The sequence below is a fragment of the Gossypium raimondii genome, chromosome 3, assembly GCF_025698545.1.
Source record: "Gossypium raimondii isolate GPD5lz chromosome 3, ASM2569854v1, whole genome shotgun sequence".
Taxonomy (NCBI): Eukaryota; Viridiplantae; Streptophyta; class Magnoliopsida; order Malvales; family Malvaceae; genus Gossypium; species Gossypium raimondii.
In genome coordinates this window covers 3,332,980-3,353,677 of record NC_068567.1, presented here as the reverse complement: position 1 = coordinate 3,353,677, position 20,698 = coordinate 3,332,980, and the positions used below count along the sequence as shown (strand labels likewise).

The following is a 20,698-nucleotide window of genomic DNA, read 5'->3' as shown; positions in this document are numbered from 1 at the left end:
CGAATTTTTATCAGTTCAGCTGATTTTATATCGATTCAATCCTCCTCGGGTTTTATGGTACCGGTTGGACCATTAATTCTTTATTCAAATTCTGGCATATCTGACTAGGCATCTAATGTCAAAGTTACACTATCGTTTAAAATTAAACCAGACGTTGAATAGGAAGCAGTAGCTGAAAGTTCGATCGCATCATCAATATCAGAATCTTCATCGGCGCATTGTTCAATGGCATTAGCTTCTTCTGGTGATCTAATCCACTCCAGCTGTAGTGCAGCTTGTTTCATGGTGGGTCTTTTCTTCTGGAGCGTACATTAAAGTTTGATCAAGAACATCAAATAATGAATCCTTTTGCATTGAAAGCAGAAAAAAGGTTACCAAGCTTCTCACTTCTTCCTCTGATTGTGTTGAAAAAACGGGTTTTTGTCCTGTCAAGAGTTCAACAAGAACAACTCCGAAACTATATACATCACTCGTTTCAGTAAATTGGTTTGATCGAAAATACTCGGGATCTAAGTAACCAAAAGTTCCTTGTACTCGAGTAGTTACATGAGTTTCCTCCAATGCAATTGACTTCGAGGTTCCGAAATCAGACACCTTTGCTCTGTATTTATCATCCAAAAGTATGTTGCTAGATTTGATGTCTCGATGATAAATAGGGATGGAAGCAGCTGAATGCAAGTAGGATAAGGCGTTAGCAGTTTCACAGCAATTCGTAAACGCATTTCCCTTGTCAATGTGAAGTCTTCATTTGGCTCATGAACGAGTTGATACAGTGTTCCATTTGGGATGAACTCATAAACCAGCAAAGGAACTTCTGTTTCTAGGCAACATCCTAAAAGCTTAACCACATTTCTATGGTTAATTTGTGATAAAATTATCACCTCATTATGAACTGTTCAAGCCTCATTTCATCCAACATATTCTCTTCAACCAATTTAGGCTTCTTAATTGCCACAATGCTTCCATCCGTTAGCATTCCTTTATAAACAATTCCTTGGCCACCTCGACCAAGGATTCGATTCTCATTGTAGTGATCTGTCGCCTTTTCCAACTCATTTGAAGCAAACAACTGTATTTTCTCTACATTACATCCATTGTTGGACAATTGTTGTTGCAGCAGTAAGCCTCCATTCCGTTTAAAGTATTTTTGCTTCAACTTGATATACTTTCTTCTGTTTAGTACTTTGTGCAAACACCATGCACCAACTACAGCAAATGTTGTCCCAATACAAGCACTGCAACCTATATGTTATGGGAAGAATAATTTATCAAATAAGAAAAACTTTAAATATAAAGTAACATAATTCATATTTTCTACTCATAAGAAAGCGAATTAATTGTCACTTGAGCAAGTAAGTTCGAGCACTCTTAAACACACATCATCACCTTATTTAACGGTTCTGGAGAGTTACGAGTATTGATAGAAATTATTGAAAATAAAAAGAAAGAAGTTAACAAATACCTATAATTATCGGAAAATACTGTGATTTTTCAGACATTTTTTCCGTCGCAAAGTCTACTATATGGGATGGCTTGCACATATCTTTTTCATTTGTTCATATCCATGAGGACATGATGATTGTGAAGAACAATTGCTGTCAAGAGAATCGATACAAAGCATATAACAATACCTATATGTTATATCGCAATGTTCACCTGATTCTGCAACTTAAATGAATAAAACAAAGTTAGATCCATATATAATACATCTTAATTATGGTTTAAAGATATCTAGTTCCTTTTTTGACGAAAGAAGATAATACGATACCTTTGCATATATCAGTAGAAATGTTTATGTTGCCATTGTTACCCCAAGTGAAAACACATAGGTAGCTTAGGCTCAAGCTTGTCCAACAGTATTCACGATCCTGGCTGCAAAAATGGTTTAAACCACCTATAAACTTACACAACCCACGTTTTGGTGTGGCCCATTGCAGTGTTGCGGGAACGTGCGTCACTGTCCAAGTGTCATTGCTGTTTGAATTTATTGTCTTAAGTGAATAAAGATACCGGTGGTCAACAATAAAAGCAGAACTGAAATAAGTGTCTCCATCAGTGTCTCCATCTTCCTTTCGGCAATTGAAATAAGTTATCGAATTGTTGATGGTAGCTGTGCCTTGCAGAACTGAAACATTAAGCAATTGCAGGTTGATGCTACTCGTATAAAGCTTTGGCCCGTCAATAGTTTCATTGTAAGTTACTCTCTAAACCATTCATTCATGTAACACCCGATTTCTATTCCAAATGGATATGGACTATCAAAATTCCCACATCTTCTAACACAACCGAGTTGCAAGTAAGGTAGTGTTCCTTCTAGGCACTGTGCGGCTGCATAAAGATAAAGAATAAACCACGACCATAAAGAGCCTTATATTAAGAGTCAGATAGCATTTACTTATTTACTAAAAAATAGACAAATTAATCATTGGACAAGGAGCAATTTGATCCTTGTGTTAAAAAGTTAATCAATTTTTACTTTTATAGTGCTTTTACCAAGGAATCACCAATAATTAATTAATTAAAATGATATTTAATGTATACTATATTTTCATTTAAGCACTTTATTTTAGTATACATAATATTATCAATATATTCCAGGCATTGCTGCAACAATAATTTTTGTAGAAGTGATGATAGTAAGTAAACAGTTACGTACCTTCCAAATCATATAGATTCCACTCCAGAACTGCAGGGACATGCGTCGTATCGATGCTTATATCGGAGAAATTTACAGTATCCGCTGTAGAAACATCCTTAGACCGTGACATACGGAAGTCAATGTAAGTTATGAAAGCAGATGTGCATCTCTTTCTCCCTGGATTAATAACCTTCGCGGCGCTTGCCGTATAGGAAATGAGATTTCCAGAAATTAGGGAATAACAACCACTGAACTCGGAAGTCTGGCCGCTACATCTTTTTTGTAGGCAGATAGCGATTTGATTTGGTACTTTTCAAACGTTTTACAAATTACTCCAATATGCTAACAATGTTATTTTTTTATGAACTAACAAAAATAATCAATATATATAATGTATTTTTTGTGTTTTATATGTTCAATTACTTTTAGTTATAAAAGCAGATATTACTTGAACTCGGGTTAAGAGAGTGCCTTACATTAATATACTCAATATTTCTAAGCATTTGCATATATTTGGAAGATTATACCACAAATCCATATAAATATATATATATATGTTTGTGTGTGTTAGATACATGCATCAAATACATCTTTCATGTTAATGGAGATTTCTTTTGAAAACATAGAACTCCATAGCTTTTGCTATCCTACATTCGAGTTGGGAAGCTATTCTACCAAATGTTTCACACTTTTCACCATCGACAAGTTTAATCCATTCAAAGTGCAAATTAAATTTGTTCAACTTATATATATCGAACTCTTGCAACAAAGGGTGCAAACGAAAGCATACAAGTAAAATGAAGCAGCTTACACATCTGAAACCAAGAAAAGTAGTATAATCCAAAATGGCATACCAGTCCTGCAATCCCCATCAGGATACCCAACCTCCAAATGAAAACGGATCACGGTAAGTGTACCTCCAATCTATCAACACATTATTTTTTCCTCGATTGAACCCACTCGGGTTCCGACAAGCATGACTATGCATCTAATGTCAAAGTTACACTATCATTCAGAATTAAACCAGACGTTGAACAGGAATCCGTAGCTGAAAGTTCAATCGGATCATCTATATCAGAATCTTCAACGGCACATTGTTCGATGGCATCAGCTTCTGCTGGTGATCTAATCCATTCCAGCTCCAATGCAACTTGTTTCATGGTAGGTCTTTTCTTTCCGTTAAGATTCAAGCATCTTTTTGCTAGCTTAGCAAATGCTTCGATCTCTGTTTTTGGACCGTCCTTAACAGTTCGATCAAGAACCTCAAATAACGAATCATTCTGCATTGAAAGTAGAAAAAGGGCCACCAAGCTTCTCACTTCATCCTCCGATTGTGTTGAGAAAACGGGTTTTTGTCCTGTTAAGACTTCAACAAGAACAACTCCAAAACTATATACATCACTCTTTTCAGTAAATTGACTTGATCGAAAATACTCGGGATCTAAGTATCCGAAAGTTCCTTGTACTCGAGTGGTTACATGAGTTTTCTCCAAGGCAATTGATTTAGAAGTTCCGAAATCCGACACCTTTGCTCTGTATTTATCATCCAAAAGTATGTTGCTAGATTTGATGTCTCGGTGATAAATAGGAACGGAAGCAGCTGAATGCAAGTAGGATAAAGCATTAGCGATTTCACTTGTAATTCGTAAACGCATTTCCCAGTTCAAAGGAAACTCTTCATTCGGCTCATGAATGAGTTGATACAGTGTTCCATTTGAGATGAACTCATAAACCAACAAAGGAACTTTTGTTTCTAGGCAACATCCTAAAAGCTTGACCACATTTCTATGGTTAATTTGTGATAAAAGTATCACCTCATTTATGAATTGTTCAAGATTCTTTTCATCTAATATCTTCTCTTCCATCAATATAGGTTTTTTAATCGCCACAATGCTTCCATCCGTTAACATTCCTTTATAAACAGTTCCTTGGCCGCCTCGACCAAGAATTCGATTATCATTATAGTAATCTGTCGCCTTTTCTAACACATTTGAAGCAAACACATGTATGTTCTCAACATTACCATCATTGTTGGAGAATCGTTGTTGCAGTAGTAAACCTCCGTTCCGCTTAAAGTATTTATGCTTCAATTTGATATCTTTTCTTCTTTCTAGAACTTTGTACAAACGCCATGTACCAAGCAGAGCAAATACCGTCCCAATGCTAGTGCTGCAACCTATGCATATAATGGGAAATATAATATTGTTAAGAAAAAACTTAAAAATATACAGTAACATGATTCATATTACTAAATAAATAACCATGCATGGCTTGAGTTTTAACTTGGCATAGCGATTTTAGTATAAAATCGTAAATTTATTGAAGCCATATCTCTTTCTGTCATTAAAAAATAAAAGAAAAATAAAATTAACACATACCTATAATGATCGAAAGTTTCTGTGAATTTTTCTTCGAAAAGAATGATGGATCATAGGATATGCGCATGCACATATCTCTTTCATCCGAGTATTCATATCCATCAGGACATGATGTTGATGATGAACAATTGCTTCCGAAAGCATCCACACAAAGCATATAACAATACTTGTATTCTTTATGGCAATGACTTTCATCTAATCCTGCAAACATTTACGAAATGAATAAAATAAAGTCGGATTTATATATAACAGAAATACCAATTAAATAAAAGTTTATAGTGAGTGATATATCTAATTTTCTTTTCTTTTGTGCAAGTTTTCCTTATCCAATCCTAAACAAAAAATGCTATAGTAATGCTTAATATGGAAAGGTCAAGTAGCAAAACCATGTGTAATGGAGCCCATCGAAATGAAACCGGAGACTTATATGTATTAATACAATACCTTGGCATGAATCAGTAAAAAGATATTCGTCGACATTAATATACGTTGTGCAAACACATAGATAGCTTTGGCTTAAGTTTTTCCAACTGTATGTACGACCCTCGTAAAAAAATGTGTCTCAACCACTTGTGAAACACAACCCACGCTTTGGTGTGGACCATTGCAATGTTGTGGGAACGTGCGTCAACGTAGTTTTCTTCGAACTTATTGGCTCAAGTGAATCGAGATACCGGTGGTCAACCATAAAAGCAGATCCACAACTCTTGGTGTCATTACTAGGATAAATCTCTTTCATGTTTGCAGCAAAGGAACTTAGATCGGAAGGAAGATCCGTAGAGCAGCTAATATCGGAGGCTAGAAAATTGGCACAAATGGGTTGCATGCAGGCACGAACAGGATATTCATCCTTTAGACTATAAGAAAAAGTAGTCAAACTACCGCAACCTACGGACATGAATATATTGTACTCAGTTGAGAATAAAAACGGGGTTCCTTTTAAATTGATACTAACCCCATCAGTGTCTCCATCTTCCTTTAGGCAATTGGAATAAGTTATCGAATTGTTGATGGTAGCCGTGCCTTGCAAAACTGAAACATTAAGCAATTGCAGGTTGATGCTACTTATATAAAGCTTTGACCCGTCAATAGTTTCATTGCAAGTTACTCTAAACCATTCATGCATGTAACACCCATCTTCTATTCCAAATGGATATGGAATATCAACTTTCCCACATCTTCTAAGACATCCATTAAACCTGTTAGCTAGTGCGCACAGTTCAGCTGCATAGACATAATGAACGAAGCACCCATTAATTAATCAATTAATAATAAAAATAAAATTATCGAATTTCTGTTCAATATATTATATTTTCAATTAGGCAATATCTTTTTAACTTATTTATTGTGGTATATACATAATATTTTCAATATGTATTCCCGGGATTGATGCAATAAGGAATTTTGTAATAGTGATAGTAGGAAATGATTACCTCCCAAATCGCACGGGTTCCATTCCAACACTGCAGGAACATGCGTTGTGCGGATGCTTATACCGCGGAAAAAATCCGATACAGCAACATCCTTCATCTCGCTTAAATACGAAACCGAGTAGTTATTGTAATTTATGAAAACAGATTTGCATCTGTTGCTCTCCGGCCCCGTGTTAATGACCTCCGTCACGCTTGCTGTATAGGAAATGATATCTTCAGAAATTGGGGCATAACATGTTGTAAAAGTTGTGCCACGTCTTCGATAAAGACTGAACTCAGACGTCTGGTCGCTACATCTTTGTTGTAGGCAGCTAGCGATTGGATCAGTTAGATTGTCGTGAAAAATAGCAGCCAAATAGCCGCAGCCTACTGATCCGAGTCTGTTAAATCTGCTTGAGAAGAAAAATGGACTGCCTTGTAGGTTGACACTAGCACTAGAAGTGGTGCCATTGTTACCTTTATTGTCACAATTTAGATAAATTACCGGATTGTTGACGAAGACGATGTCGCCAGACTTTGGAAAATGGTGTAGTAGCTCCAAATTGATTCGACTGATGAAAGGCTTTGGTCCATTGGTGGTTTGGTTGCAAGTTACTCTAAACCACGGATTGTAATAACAACCAGTTCTTATTCCGAACGGGTACCGGATAACAACACTCCCACATGTTTCATGACAGTCAGAACTGGCTGCTCGTATTAGCCATGGTAGCTGCAGCATGAAGTAAAACAACATGCAAATGCCCATTCTCTCTCTTAATTTCTCTCACTTTTGGTTGTTTATGAAGATTTTTGTTGGGTCAATATATATATATGGTGTAGGAGAGTGGCATATAGCAAATCGAATGTTCAAAGAAATTTCGTAGCTCTTGCGTTGTGTAGACCCAGTTTCAGTAGGTTTATTCCCCAAGTAGGGTCAGGGGCAGTCAATTTCTAACCCATGTTTTTTGACACGATGCAAATTTTATCATAATGCATATTTATAAAAATATTCATATTTATATAAATTTATTAAATTATTAATATTGATATAAAAAATACAAAACTTTATATAAGATTAGAAAAAAAATGATACAAATATAAAAAAATTGAATTTATAATAATCTTTAGGAAAATAAAGATTTATTAATGTCATCAAATTATATTATTAATAAAATAGGTCTGAATATGAATAAAAATCATGTATGACTTTCCTTTTAATAGTCAAATTCGGAATATCAATATGGGATTCATGTTTGACTCAATATTTTCCATTAAAATTACGTAATGGAAGTGATAAAAGCTCAATGATGTAATTTGATTGAATTAATGAAAATTAGCCCAGTTTGAGTATTCCTCCCTTCATTTTCCCCTTTCTTTTTAGAAGCACAAGTCTTTTGAGTTTATAGCAGTGGAAATTGTGATAAAAGATAATGGTGACATTACAGTTAATCATGGACCCGTGCAGGTTAGGTTTCGAGATTATGTTGTTCTTTACTGTAAACCACGAATTGTGATAGCAACCAGTTCTTAATCCAAATGGGTACTGAATACGAACCCTCCCACATCACATGTTTCATTACAATCAGAACTGGCTGCTTGTATTAGCCATGGTAGCTGTAGGATCAAGCAAAACGCCAGGCAAATGCCTATTCCCTCTCTCACTTTTGATTCTTTATGAAGATTATGTTGAGTCGTTAAGTCAATAAATATAAGCTGGAGGAGACCGGAGTACAGCAAAATCAAGTTCAAAGAAATTTCTTAGCTCTTGCATGGTTAGGCCCAGTGTTCTAGTAATTACTTTCGGCTTAAAAGCATGCACTAGTAGTCTACCCCTTTCACTACGTTTACCCCTCAATTATTACACCACTTTCAGCAAAACCAATATATGACCTCCTGGTATACCAAGATAATAAAACTAAAGATTTAAGGCTTCACTGGTATGATTTTGGCTATCTCAGGAAATATACTATGGGTTATTTTCAATTTTTTAATAAATTTATTTCTTCTTTTTTAGAACTTTTTGTCAAAGCTGACATGGATTTTCAATATACATCCTCCAATGAAAACTAACCACAGTTTTTGTCAAGATGATAAGATTTTCGAATGACCAATATTAGTGTAGTTCATAAAATACTCAATATTGTACCTGGATATACAATTTCAAATTTATTACTATTTTTAAAATATTTATACATGTAAAAATAGTTCAGTTAATATGGAAATATTAATTTTAAATCTATTACGTTGAATAACATGATAAAATGAATATATTTTATTTTTAAAAGTAATCATAGAAAAAGTTAAAGATAAAATTATTAAAAATAGTTTAAAATCAATACAGAAGGAAACACAACAACACAACCAAAACAGCCAATACAAACAATGCCAGTATAGAATTAACCAATTTGTTTCAAAATTAAATGTTAAGTGACTTAATTTCTTATTTTTCTTTGACTGAATTACTCCTCACTGCAATTTTGTCAACATGCCAACATTAATCCATTTGTTTCAAAATTAAATGTAAATCGACTTAATTGCTTATTTTTATTTCAGGAGGAATTAAATGTAAAAAGGAGTAAATCACTTAATAGCTCTTTTTTATTTCAGAATGACTAAATCACTACTAAGCTTTTAAGACCACGCCACCAAGGAAGTTTAACCAAATTGTACCTTTGCATATCCCAACTCTTTTTCTTTTTCTTTTATGAAGACTTGGGAAAGCAAACAAATTGAAAGCTTGTCTAGAAAGAAAAGTCATTGCAAACCCTAAATGAGAAACAAAATTACAGAAATGAAAGATTTGATGCCTACTACAACAAAATTGCAGTTCTAGAGCTAGGAGGACACCTAAACCCACCTGCAAAATTCCTCATGCATCGACAATGCCATGCATCAATTCCGGTCCATTTTCACTCTGTTTTAATCCGGTTGGCTATTATTGCCTCTATTCATCTGTTACACACCCCACTGAAGCTGGCTGCACATTCTTAATGTACTGAAAGTGGAAAAACATATGTTCATTTAGCAACCTACTATTGATAACATAAGCAATACATGGTTCCGATGCAAGATTATCAAGCACTACCTTATGTAAGACACCTCTGTTAGCCTTGTAAGGAGGTGGACTCCACTTCTTTCTCCGCTCATTCAGTTCAGCATCTGTCAGCTCTACGTTTATGGCCCTCTTTTGAACATCTATGCTGATGAAGTCCCCATTTTGAACAAGACCGATGGGGCCACCTTCCTATAAAAGCAAATCCAATATCCAGCATCTAGATATATTAGGGGAGCAGAGCAATTCTATATGATAAAGACAAATAACCAGAAAATAATCCGGGGCATACTGGTCCCAGTAAAATCTATGTTACTCAACCTCGGGGTTGAGAGCCATTAAGGTGTGCCTAACACTGATATACTCCATTTTTTTTAAAGCATTTGCATATAAACGGATGATTATACCCCAAATCCATATCTAAATATGTGTTGGATACATGCATCAAATACATCTTTTATGTTATTGAGATTCATTTGGGAAACATAGAACTCCAGAGCTTTTGCTATCCTACATTTGAGTTGAGAAGCTATTCTGTCAAATGTTTCACACTTTCCATCATTGACCAGTTTTATTCCATTGAAAGTACAAATTAAATTTGTTAACTCTTTGTTTATTTTAAAATTTTCAGAACTTTGATTTTGTCAGGGATGCAGGATAAGGCATATTTTTATAGCTAAGAAAGTAATACATAAAAGATAACACAGACTAAAATGCACAGTTTTAAACTTTCATTGGAATGCAAAAATATCTTGCTATTCGAGTGAGAAATTACTGCACCTGTGCTTCAGGGCATATGTGTCCTACAACAAATCCATGTGAACCTCCAGAAAACCTACCATCAGTGAGCAATGCAACATCCTGCAGTATTCACTTGCAGTGTTTGAATCAAATACCATTTTGAAAGGCACAATAATCACATCGGCAATTACAAAGATCCAATTCAAGTTGAAAGTAAACTGTAGAGACAGTAAAAGGAATGCTCCAAAAGGTACAGGTTTTGCAACGTTTTACAGACCAATTCAACTAATTGTGCTTCTAAAATCACAGAATTGAGATCTTGCATTTTTGGAAAAAATATAGAATAGCATCTCAGCAGATTAACAAAAAAATGTAGGTCACTGGTGGAAGCCACCAGGACTTCAAATCACAATACCTTCCCAAGACCTGCTCCCATTATAGCACTTGTTGGTGTCAACATTTCAGGCATGCCTGGTCCCCCCTTCGGTCCCTCCCCTCTAATGACTACTACTTTTCCCTGGAAATTTACAAAGCATAAAATATTTAGAGCTTAGCCAATACAAATATATATACAAGGAATGCACATTCAAACTTGCATTCTTGACTGAAAGGTAAACAAACAAAGCTTATGATGAAGAACATATGTGCAATAAGAAACCCTCAACCTTGCCACTTTAAGACGATCAACTTAAGCACGCAAATAAAACTCAGGGTCTCATAGTCATAGTAAACTTTTTTTCTTTTTTATAACTTGTATGTATCAAAAAGAGAAGAGAAAAATCCTGCAACAGAGTCAAACTCACAGCGTAAAAGTAAAATCCACATCAGAAACAGAATGCAATTAAAACTTCTCACTCAATTGCTAATATAAAACTCAGCACATGGAGATTCCCATTCCTAACTAATTATATAAAAATACTATGCTGCTTGACTCACATACCTTAAAACTTGAAGGATTTTCAGAGATGGCAGCTAGCATAGCTTCCTCTCCTTCAAAGACAAGTGCAGGTCCTAAAGAACAATTTTTGCAATCATTACATATGGAGGTAGACTAGATTCTGAATTATAAAATGTTCTGGCAGTACAATTAACATGAAGCACAAAGTTAAAATTAGAAAGGAAGGAAGAGTAAAAAGGGAACCAGAGAAATAGAGTCCTTCTTTTCCAGTAATTTTTGCTACAGAACCCTCAGGTGCAAGATTCCCTCTTAATATTTGGATGTGCCCTGTTTTCTTGATGGGATTTGACACCGGTCTTATGATATCCTGGAAACGAATTTTGAAGATTGATCAGACTAATTGCATCTTCCATTCAACAAATCTCGATTTTAATAAGTAGAAGGAGCCTAGCCTATTTTTGGTGAAAAATAATCAATACAACCAACCTGTCCATCAGGAAAACGAGGGTAGCTTTGTGCATTTTCTGCCATTGTCTTCCCGGTCACTAGAGTGGAATTATCATTGTATCAAAAATATTGAATATTTAAGCTCCGATATTGCAATAAACAAAGAAATGTAGTAGAATCCAAACCGGCATACCAGTCATGCAATCCCCATCTAGATACCCATGCTCCAAAAGAAAACGAATCACGGCAGGTGTTCCTCCAATCTATCAAAACATTATTTTTTCCCATGTGTTGAAAAGATAGAATAGACAACATATACCAGGAAAGCTATTAGAGTTATGATCCATAAGCTCTGGAGGAAAAATGAAACTTGAAAGAAACGAATAATTTAGAAGATAAGCAGTTATTTATACCTTGTGTACATCCTCCATGACATATTTGCCACTGGGCTTCAAATCAGCCAGAAAAGGAACCTCATCACTAACCTTCTGAAAATCATCAAGAGTCAATTCTAGACCAACAGACCTGCCATGATAATTCCACAACTCATTTCCACAAAATTCCAATAATTTTGAGACCCAAGGGATATCTGGCATAAAGTCTTACCTTGCTATGGCAATTAAATGTAACACAGCATTGGTTGATCCACCTAGGGCCATGACAATAACCATTGCATTACGTAAAGATTTCTGGGTGATAATATCCCGGGGTTTTAAATCCATTTTCAACAATTCTAGTAGATACTTCCCAGCTAAACGGCATTCATCCAATTTTAATGGGTCTTCAGCAGGTATTGAAGAGCTTGTCAGGTAGAAAATGAAAATGTAAGAAAAAACGGCAGAATGCCAAATTCACAATCAAAATGATCCTGTGCCAGCATAGTTGTACCTGTAAGGAAGAGACATTCCCATAGCTTCAATTGCAGAAGCCATGGTGTTTGCAGTATACATCCCCCCACAGGCTCCTGCTCCAGGGCATGAGTTAAGGATAACATTCTTTCTCTGCTCATCACTTATTGATCCACTTACATACTCTCCATAACACTGCATGGCCAATCAAAAAATAAAAAGTTACAAGGTTATCAAAATACTGGTATTTTCAGATAAATCATGCCATAAAGGTTAATCTTCACATATTAGCATATGGTAGAAATTTTAATGATGTTGCTTGATCTTGACAAACTTCAAACAGTCAGTTGGCCTTATTTTAATCCTCAAAGTCATAAAAACAGGGAAGAAGAACAAGAGTGAAAAGCAAAAAGCAAACTCTGCCCCTCAAGGGTGAGTACCACTTCAGTTCAGAGACAGAGTAAAACCAAAATAAATGTAACAAGAAAGAGCCTCAAAGTTTCACTGTGTTAGCACTAGAGATGAACTAACTGAACTCACAATCTACAAACTCTGTCAATACTTCAATTCTCAAGCAGAATTTTGGAGTAATAGCAAATAGAAAGATGTGACATTAGTTATTACCAGCAAATGCAAGAGTTATCCTTATTCAATAAAATAACTTCCAAAGACAAGGTAAATAGAGCGTCACCAATTACAAAACAAAAAATAAAGTATAAAAGTAGGCACTTATCTGATATACACCACCATGAGGTTGATTGTACACAAACACAGTGTCCACGTACAACAACTCCTCCAATTCTAGAAATGGAGATTTAACTTTATATGTTTTATTTTAGTCTTAGGTTGTAATGCCTTCATATGTACTTACCAAAAAAACCATAGGTCATAGAAAACACTGCATGTATTTATCTAAGTGTAATTATCTACATAAAAGAACATCATATCCTCGTAATTTCCCAAGTTCCACACACTAATCCAAGAAATTTTATTGCAATTGTCACTCCTAAAATCAAAGAATTAACAGACACCAAGGATCTGAAAAATGTTAACTTGAGAGAGGCACAGCAACTCCGAAACCAAGCAAAATATCCAGCTAATATGAAGGTATAAAGAGAAAGAGGAAATAAACTAGCATAAGAACATTCCTATGGCATATCATTGTGCTTACCTGGAAGGCAGATACTATATCGTATGTATTGCCTTGAAAATGACCGGGCTGCAAAAAAAGAAGTATAAAAATAAATAACTCATTGAAATGAAAATGTGATGACAATGAAAGGGAGAACCAGAGCAACAGATTGTACAAATTTCATTTAACAAATATGATTGCGTGATGGCCTAATATATTTCTGTTTAGAACTTAGAATGTTTAGACTTAATTTTCATATAACCTATAACAAAATTGCCAGTACACCCACATGGTATACTAAGCCAGGTGCATACATTTTTTTAATGGTGGGTATGCATTGATTAGAAAATTCATGCATATATAATATATATACTGGAACTTAGAAAGAAAACAAGCATTCATTTGGATGAATGCTTTCCACTTTGAAACCAATCCTTGTGGACTTATCTAATGTAACAAGGGTGAAATGTGAATTTGTTTTAAGAATTTTAAAGAGCAGCATTGATTTACCAAAGAACACTTGCAATAGAAAGTTATAGGAGCAAAACTAATAGACATAAAGCCTAAATGAGGCTTTTGCAACTGAAGAAAAAACAGCAGTTGATCAACAACAGTTAAAGTAGACAAAGCAAAGCAGCAAACCTTGATGGTTCCACCATAAACCATAAGACTTGGCCGATTGAGCCTCCCCATTGCAATAATTGTACCTGGCATCTAAAGAACTAGCTAACATAAGATTGAGATGGTTGTAAAATTGTTAAAAAAACCAACATATTTCACATTATAATTTATAATTGTTGAATTTTTCTTGAAACACAAAAGAAATAAAAATAAAAATAAACAATACCACTACTACATTTGGATAATAAAGCTTACATTTTTATCACAACCAGGAATAGAGATATTCCCATCATACCACTGAGCACTCATAACAGTTTCAATACTATCAGCAATCAAATCCCTTGACTGCAAACTGAAGCACATCCCTCTCGTCCCCATCGAAATCCCATCGCTGACCCCGACCGTATTGAATCTAAACCCAATCATCCCGGCCTCCTCAACGCCCCGTTTCACTTCCTCCGATAGCTTCAACAAATGCATGTTGCACGTGTTCCCCTCGTACCAGACCGACGATATTCCCACCTGGGGTTTTGACATGTCATCTTCCGATAATCCGACACCGTACAACATGGCCTGGGACGCGCCTTGTGACTTTGGCTCCGTTATTCTCGAGCTGTATTTGTTGAGCTTTACGGCTGAGGGAGAGGGAGGGTCTGCTGTTACTGTTGCTTGGGATTGTGCGGTAACGCGAAGACATTGGAGGCGGTTGGGAATAGCGGTGGCTGGCTTTGTGGCGGGGAGGACGGTGGTTCGGGAAGATAGAAATGTGGCTTGCATGGCTGCGGCGGCGGAAGTGAGGGTTTAAGTTGGGGATTAGGAAAGCTGCAACCCTTTTGCTTTACTGCTTGTAAAAAGTGACTGTGCTAGGCACATATCATGCTCGTGCTTTACACTTCATCTATAACGTATAATCAACAAACAAACAAACAAATTGGACCCAGAAAGAAACAACAAAACAAACAAAAAAGTTTGGCTCCTACCCTTATTTTGGGGGTTAAATTCTATATTAGTCCCTGTAATTTGCAAAAGTTGTGATTAAAATTTGCTATTAATCTCTATACTTTTCGAATTGATCAATTTTAACCCTATACTTCTCAAATTTTAATATTTTAACCCTAAATCATGACTAAACTAGAGGTGATCATGGGTTGGGCTACCCGACCAGGCCCGACGGCCCCACGAAAAATAGGAGGGTTTGGGTAAAAATATAGGCCTGAAATATGGGTTTAGGTAAAAAACGAGGCATGTTTAGAAAACCGGTCGGGCCTTAGGTAAAACTTTTTTGGCCCGGCCCGGCGCGAATTATATATTAAATATTTTTTTTTTATTTTTAATCAAATATACCTCTAATTCTGGTTGGTTGATTATATTTTGCAGGTTTTTGATGCTATTTTGGTGTTGTAAAATTTAATATGGGCCGGTCCAAACTGGGCTCGAGCTTAGTAATTTTTTTTGGGCTGGCCTTGGACAAATTTTTAGGCCTATATTTTGGGTCGGGCCTAGAAAACGGGCTTAAAATTTTGTCTGGGCCCGGCTTGACCTATGATCACCTCTAGACCCAACCAGTATAGTTAAATGTCATGTATTATACATATAATTGTAGTTTTGGCCCATATTCTCTAATTGGATCCTTTTTAAGTCATTGTACTTTTCGAATTTTAAATTTTAATCTTGACAAGAATAATTATCATTAATTCATTAACTAAAATTTTTTAGTGAGTAATATGTGGAAATAACAAGCTGACGTGGCATTACACATATCATAATATGTTTGTTGCATCAGATTTTGGAAATAACAAAACTTAGCTAAATGAACTTAGCAATTATCATTTGGCGAGAATTAAAATTTTAAAATTTGGAAAATACAAAAACTAAAAATGATCAAATTAAAGTATATGAACTGAATCCATAATTTTCGCAAAGTACGGGGAGCAATAACGAATTTTAACCTTACTTTTTGTTCATTGTTATCTAAATACAATTTTAATCACCATTTACAAGTTCGATTTTGACAATTCATTGATAAATTTACACCTTTGAAGGGTGATAATTAGCATATTATTAGACAAAATCTCAACTCCGCATTACTCTATTACGATCAAGAATCTGTTTTGTTTTACGAATTTGAAGCTCTCGAAAAGTTTGAAAATTCTCGATCCAGCCACGACATCCTAAATCAAGCTCTTCTGCTTTTTCTTAAATTAATGAAGTAAAATTTCAACAAAGACATGAAATAACTTAAAAATATATATAAGAAATAAAATAATAATTTATTTAAAATATAAATAAATACGTGAAATAAAAAATATTATGAATTAAAGAACTGTAATATAAATATAACTATTTATTGCTTGCTATAATATTGTATATATACGGTTAGATATTGAATTTGATCCACATGTGACAGATGCCATGAATTTTTTTTTTGTATTTTAAAGGTTCAATTACTTTTAGCTTAGTTTAACTTAATTTAACTCAATTAATTTCTTTTATTTTGGGTTTTAAAACTCTTTTTCTTATTCAATATCCATTTATTAAGCATAGCTCAAAGCTCAATTTTTTAATACAGTTAGGCCATGCTTTAAGCATGTAATCCTTCTTGAATCATTCTTGTCATTAATAGTGTATTATTTAGCGAAACATAAGAAACTCCAAATAAATGTAATCATTCATGCCATTAAATTCATGTCATTTGCCACTTGTTGATCACACATCAGTTATTTTTGTCCCCTCATAAAAAAAACTAAAGTTGTTAACGTTTTCGGATAATTTGTATAGCATTTGACAAGTTCAAGTATTAAATTAGACCAAAAAAAACCCTAGGTACTGAATTAATAAAACGGGCTAAGTTTAGATGCCAAATTGGACAAAAAAATTTAGGTACTAAATTGGATAAAAAAATTAAGTACCAAATTAGAAAAAAAAATGTCAAGTTCAAATACCAAATATTATATACTAAAATAAAATATACTAATTCTAGCTTTTTTACTCATGCAATGCACGAACTTACTTTGTATATTAATCCTAAAAGCCATTGAGATGTATCAAAATTTGAATCTAATAATAAATTAATTAATAAATAAATAATTCAAATAATTTAATGTGTACATATGGTAATATTAATTATAATTAAAAAATATTTTCCTTTAATTAATAATATTGTAAAGTAGTACATATAGATATAGATATAGTCTATATATTGTGAATACTATAATATTTATAGTTAATTAAAGTTGTTTATAAAATCTAAGTTTAGGAATGGAATGTTTATTATAAAGGAATAATAGTTAAATAAGAGTTAGTTTTAAAATATTTATAAATATTTTAAATTACTATAATATTGGAGTATCAATATATAGTGTATTAAAAAATAGCTTATTAAGGACGCAATTTGATACGGGTGTATAGTACAAGCCCTAATTGTGTAAAATGGAGGTTAACAATTATAGGCACCTAAACTATAAGATAAGTAAGCCGCTTCCCACCATATAAGTGCACGGCGAGCCCATGCCAAAGGTTTGGTTAAGATATGTCAGATTCTACCAAATATACAAATGGAACTTAATCATATCCTCCAATTATATCTTTCAAATCGTCCACATTAACAATTCATCTTTCGCCTCCAAAGGGCGATTTTAGTAAATAACCAAACATAACACTTGAGCTAAAAGTCAAGTTGGTAAGTTTTCTTACATCTCCCCCTCCCAGAGCCTAGACATTGTATACGCCCCTAAAATAAAGAGCCTTGAATACTAGAAGAAAAGTACCTATACCTAGCAAAATTAAGTGAATACCCAAATTGTGGTCATTTTATTTCTATCTTTCCATACATAACCGAAAAACGGAAAAGATTCTTCAAGAGTTTCATGTCCCAGAAGTGCATGATAAATACCGCCAAAGCTATTTTTTTTTTGTTTTTTTAACATTAATTTCATTTCATAATAGGTTTTTATAATATCTGCTCTTTTTAATACAATGCCTAGAACTATCTATTGTCCTTCCTCACCCTTAATAAATAGGAGGATAATGCACTTCAACGCACTCGAATTCACGTCCTTCTGTATTGGCAACAATACCAATACCAATTGAGCTAAGACAATTGCTCATGTTAATGTTCATATTCATATTTATCGAATATTAGTTTTATTTATTTATTCTTTTCGTAAATAAAAGGATATGATACGAAATCAGTGTATCAAATTACATTAATTATATTAAAATCAGTTAAATAAATTGTTTTCGAATGTTTTGATACTTTATCAGTTTTAGTAGTGGATATGATAGGCATAAATGCAATTTTCATTAAAGCTTGCATGAAGGGGTTTTTTTCTTCTTTCGATTTCAGTATTTGACAAATTAAAGATTTCTAATCCAAAAACTTTCTTTAATTCGGATTGTCATCATCAACACATAAATATGAGGGATTGTTTTATAAATATGTTAATGTGCAGCATAAATTATGTTATTTAAAAAGGAATAATTGTTTTATACTCGTGTCCATAATTAAAACGATAAAAAATTTGAACTCCATATGATGGTCTGATGGTCAAGGGTGTTCATCGCCTTAGATGAAGTTTGGGCTCGAGTAATGCTAGTCGCATTTATTGTTCAAGTTTTACCTTAATATTATAAATCACTAATTCACTAAAAAAATAAAAATTTTGAAATATAAAAATGGTTTTAGAGTTTTTATTTAATGTGGTTTATTTAAAACTTTGTTTAAAAACACATGTAATTTCTTATTAATGTATGTATTATTATGAATTTTCACTTGAAATAAAGTTAACATGGTATTAAGGTATCTAGGATAAAATTTTTTATAATGGTAATTTTTTAACATTTGGCACATTATTTTGTAGGGTTTTTTTCATACAACGGAGAATATTATTATAAGTGAGAGTAATAGGGAGTTGCTTGTGATAGAGGGAGATTCAAATTCTATCGCTTTAGGGTGGGTTTGGATGGGTGGTGGGGTGCGGTGCGGTACGGTACGGTACGTTTAGCTTACTTTTTGTCTCACGCTACAGTATTATTACAGTATCTAATCTCGCCGCCACCACTGTTTTTACACTAAACACCACCCATCCAAACTCACCATTAGATTTGTTGATATTACAATTGATTGTTGTTGATTTTTGGAACTTAGGTTTTCTACTTCCTATGGTTGGTTTTTGTTCCATATAATGTAGGTTAATAATGATCAAGCTTGTTGTGTTGTATTAGTTTTGTTTAACAAATTATTAATGGAGGAGACTGTTGAAAAATATGGAAAGACCAGAGAACTGCTTGAGGGAGTGATAAACATTATTTGTGAGTGTATTTGATTGTAAAACCTTTGTGTTGTGGTTTTACATGCTAAGTTAACATGGATGAATTTAGTGGTGAGAGCTCTAGTCTTCAAAAGTACAAGAGTAAGGAAATTGTCACCAGGGTATGATAAATTTAGGGTCACTTGTTGTAAATGTTTGAAGATAATGGATACTTCTCATTAAACTAAGCTCTATAAATATAGGAAAACCAAATTGTGTAAACAATCTTTTTGTCCCCTATTTTTTTTTTCATGTTATTGCAGTGTATGAAGGAGTGCCCACTTCCTTAACCACTCCTTTCAAACACCTAGCTAGCTTGTTTCTCAACAAGTGTTTCGATCTACCATTTAATATTAGAGTATGTCACTTAATGTAGCTACTGGATATCCTTAATGTTTCTAGATTCAAGCTATGGAAGGTCCATCTACTTCTCGGCCTCCTATCCTAAAGGTTAGTAATTATGCATATTGAAAAGCACGCATGAAGGCGTACATGAAGTCCATTGATAAAAAGGCTTAACGGGCTGTACTAACTGGATATGAGAGCTACCCAAAATGGATACTGAAAATGGAAGGGTTAGTAGCTAGAAGTTCAGTAGACCGTTGAGGAAGAAAAACTAGTCAATACAAACTCCAAACCTCTGTATGTCATTTTCTGTGGAGTTGGCATGCAAAAATTTAAGAAGATCACCAAATGCAATGTAACTAAACTGTCTTGGAGACTGCTCATGAAATAACATATATTGTAAAGCAGTAAAAAGATCCACGTGTCACCATAACAAACTATCCATATCAACTTTTTCTATTAAACCTTATAATATATTTATATATGATTATCGCAAGTAAATTTCAAATAAATCATTGTTATTTTAGTAATAATGTTGAAATAATTAACATTAATAATTTAATTTTTATACAATATTTAAAATTATTCATAATTCCTCCTTAATCCTTAAATTAAAATACACTTAGAAACTGTGTTTTGACTCAATCAAGACTCATTCTTTTTGTCTCCAACAACCTAAGTTTGATGATGCATATAACCCATATATGATATATAGTATTGACTTAGTTTGCTGATGCAATAACTTCTGAATGGTTCAAATTTGACTGTGAGTCCACAATGTTTTCTTATTCTAATTAAAATATGGCATTATTGAAATGTAGAAAGACTGGAAGACAAGAATGCAGTAATCACCCAAAATGTGTTAATAGTGGGAGGA

General features: G+C 34.0%; 1 protein-coding gene and 2 pseudogenes across 1 annotated transcript; all 3 read right to left on the bottom strand.

Annotated features, from left to right (window-relative positions):
- Positions 1-99: 99 nt before the first annotated feature.
- On the bottom strand, positions 100-2,768 carry LOC105795600 (putative wall-associated receptor kinase-like 11; annotated as a pseudogene).
- Positions 2,769-3,136: 368 nt separating this feature from the next.
- LOC105796573 (wall-associated receptor kinase-like 8) lies at positions 3,137-7,218 on the bottom strand (annotated as a pseudogene).
- A 1,786-nt stretch (positions 7,219-9,004) lies between these two features.
- Positions 9,005-15,049, bottom strand: LOC105796574 (dihydroxy-acid dehydratase, chloroplastic). Its single transcript, XM_012626314.2, has 14 exons — positions 14,423-15,049; positions 14,189-14,260; positions 13,586-13,633; positions 12,455-12,609; positions 12,173-12,367; positions 11,980-12,091; positions 11,760-11,829; positions 11,606-11,664; positions 11,363-11,486; positions 11,162-11,232; positions 10,637-10,738; positions 10,261-10,341; positions 9,514-9,672; positions 9,005-9,423 (listed from the first exon to the last, which is right to left on the bottom strand). Exons 1-14 carry the CDS (start codon positions 14,942-14,944, stop codon positions 9,373-9,375), a joined length of 1,821 nt encoding a protein of 606 aa, XP_012481768.1. The 5' UTR covers positions 14,945-15,049; the 3' UTR covers positions 9,005-9,372.
- Between the last annotated feature and the right edge of the window lie 5,649 nt (positions 15,050-20,698).

Coding starts and splice junctions, on each gene's coding strand:
- LOC105796574 (XM_012626314.2), bottom strand. CDS start 14,944: ATGCAAGCCACATTTCTATCTTCCCGAACCACCGTCCTCCCCGCCACA. Junction 12,368..12,454: donor GGAATGTCTCTTCCTTACAG/GTACAACTATGC, acceptor CTACCTGACAAG/CTCTTCAATACCTGCTGAAG. Junction 9,424..9,513: donor ACAGAGGTGTCTTACATAAG/GTAGTGCTTGAT, acceptor TTCCACTTTCAG/TACATTAAGAATGTGCAGCC.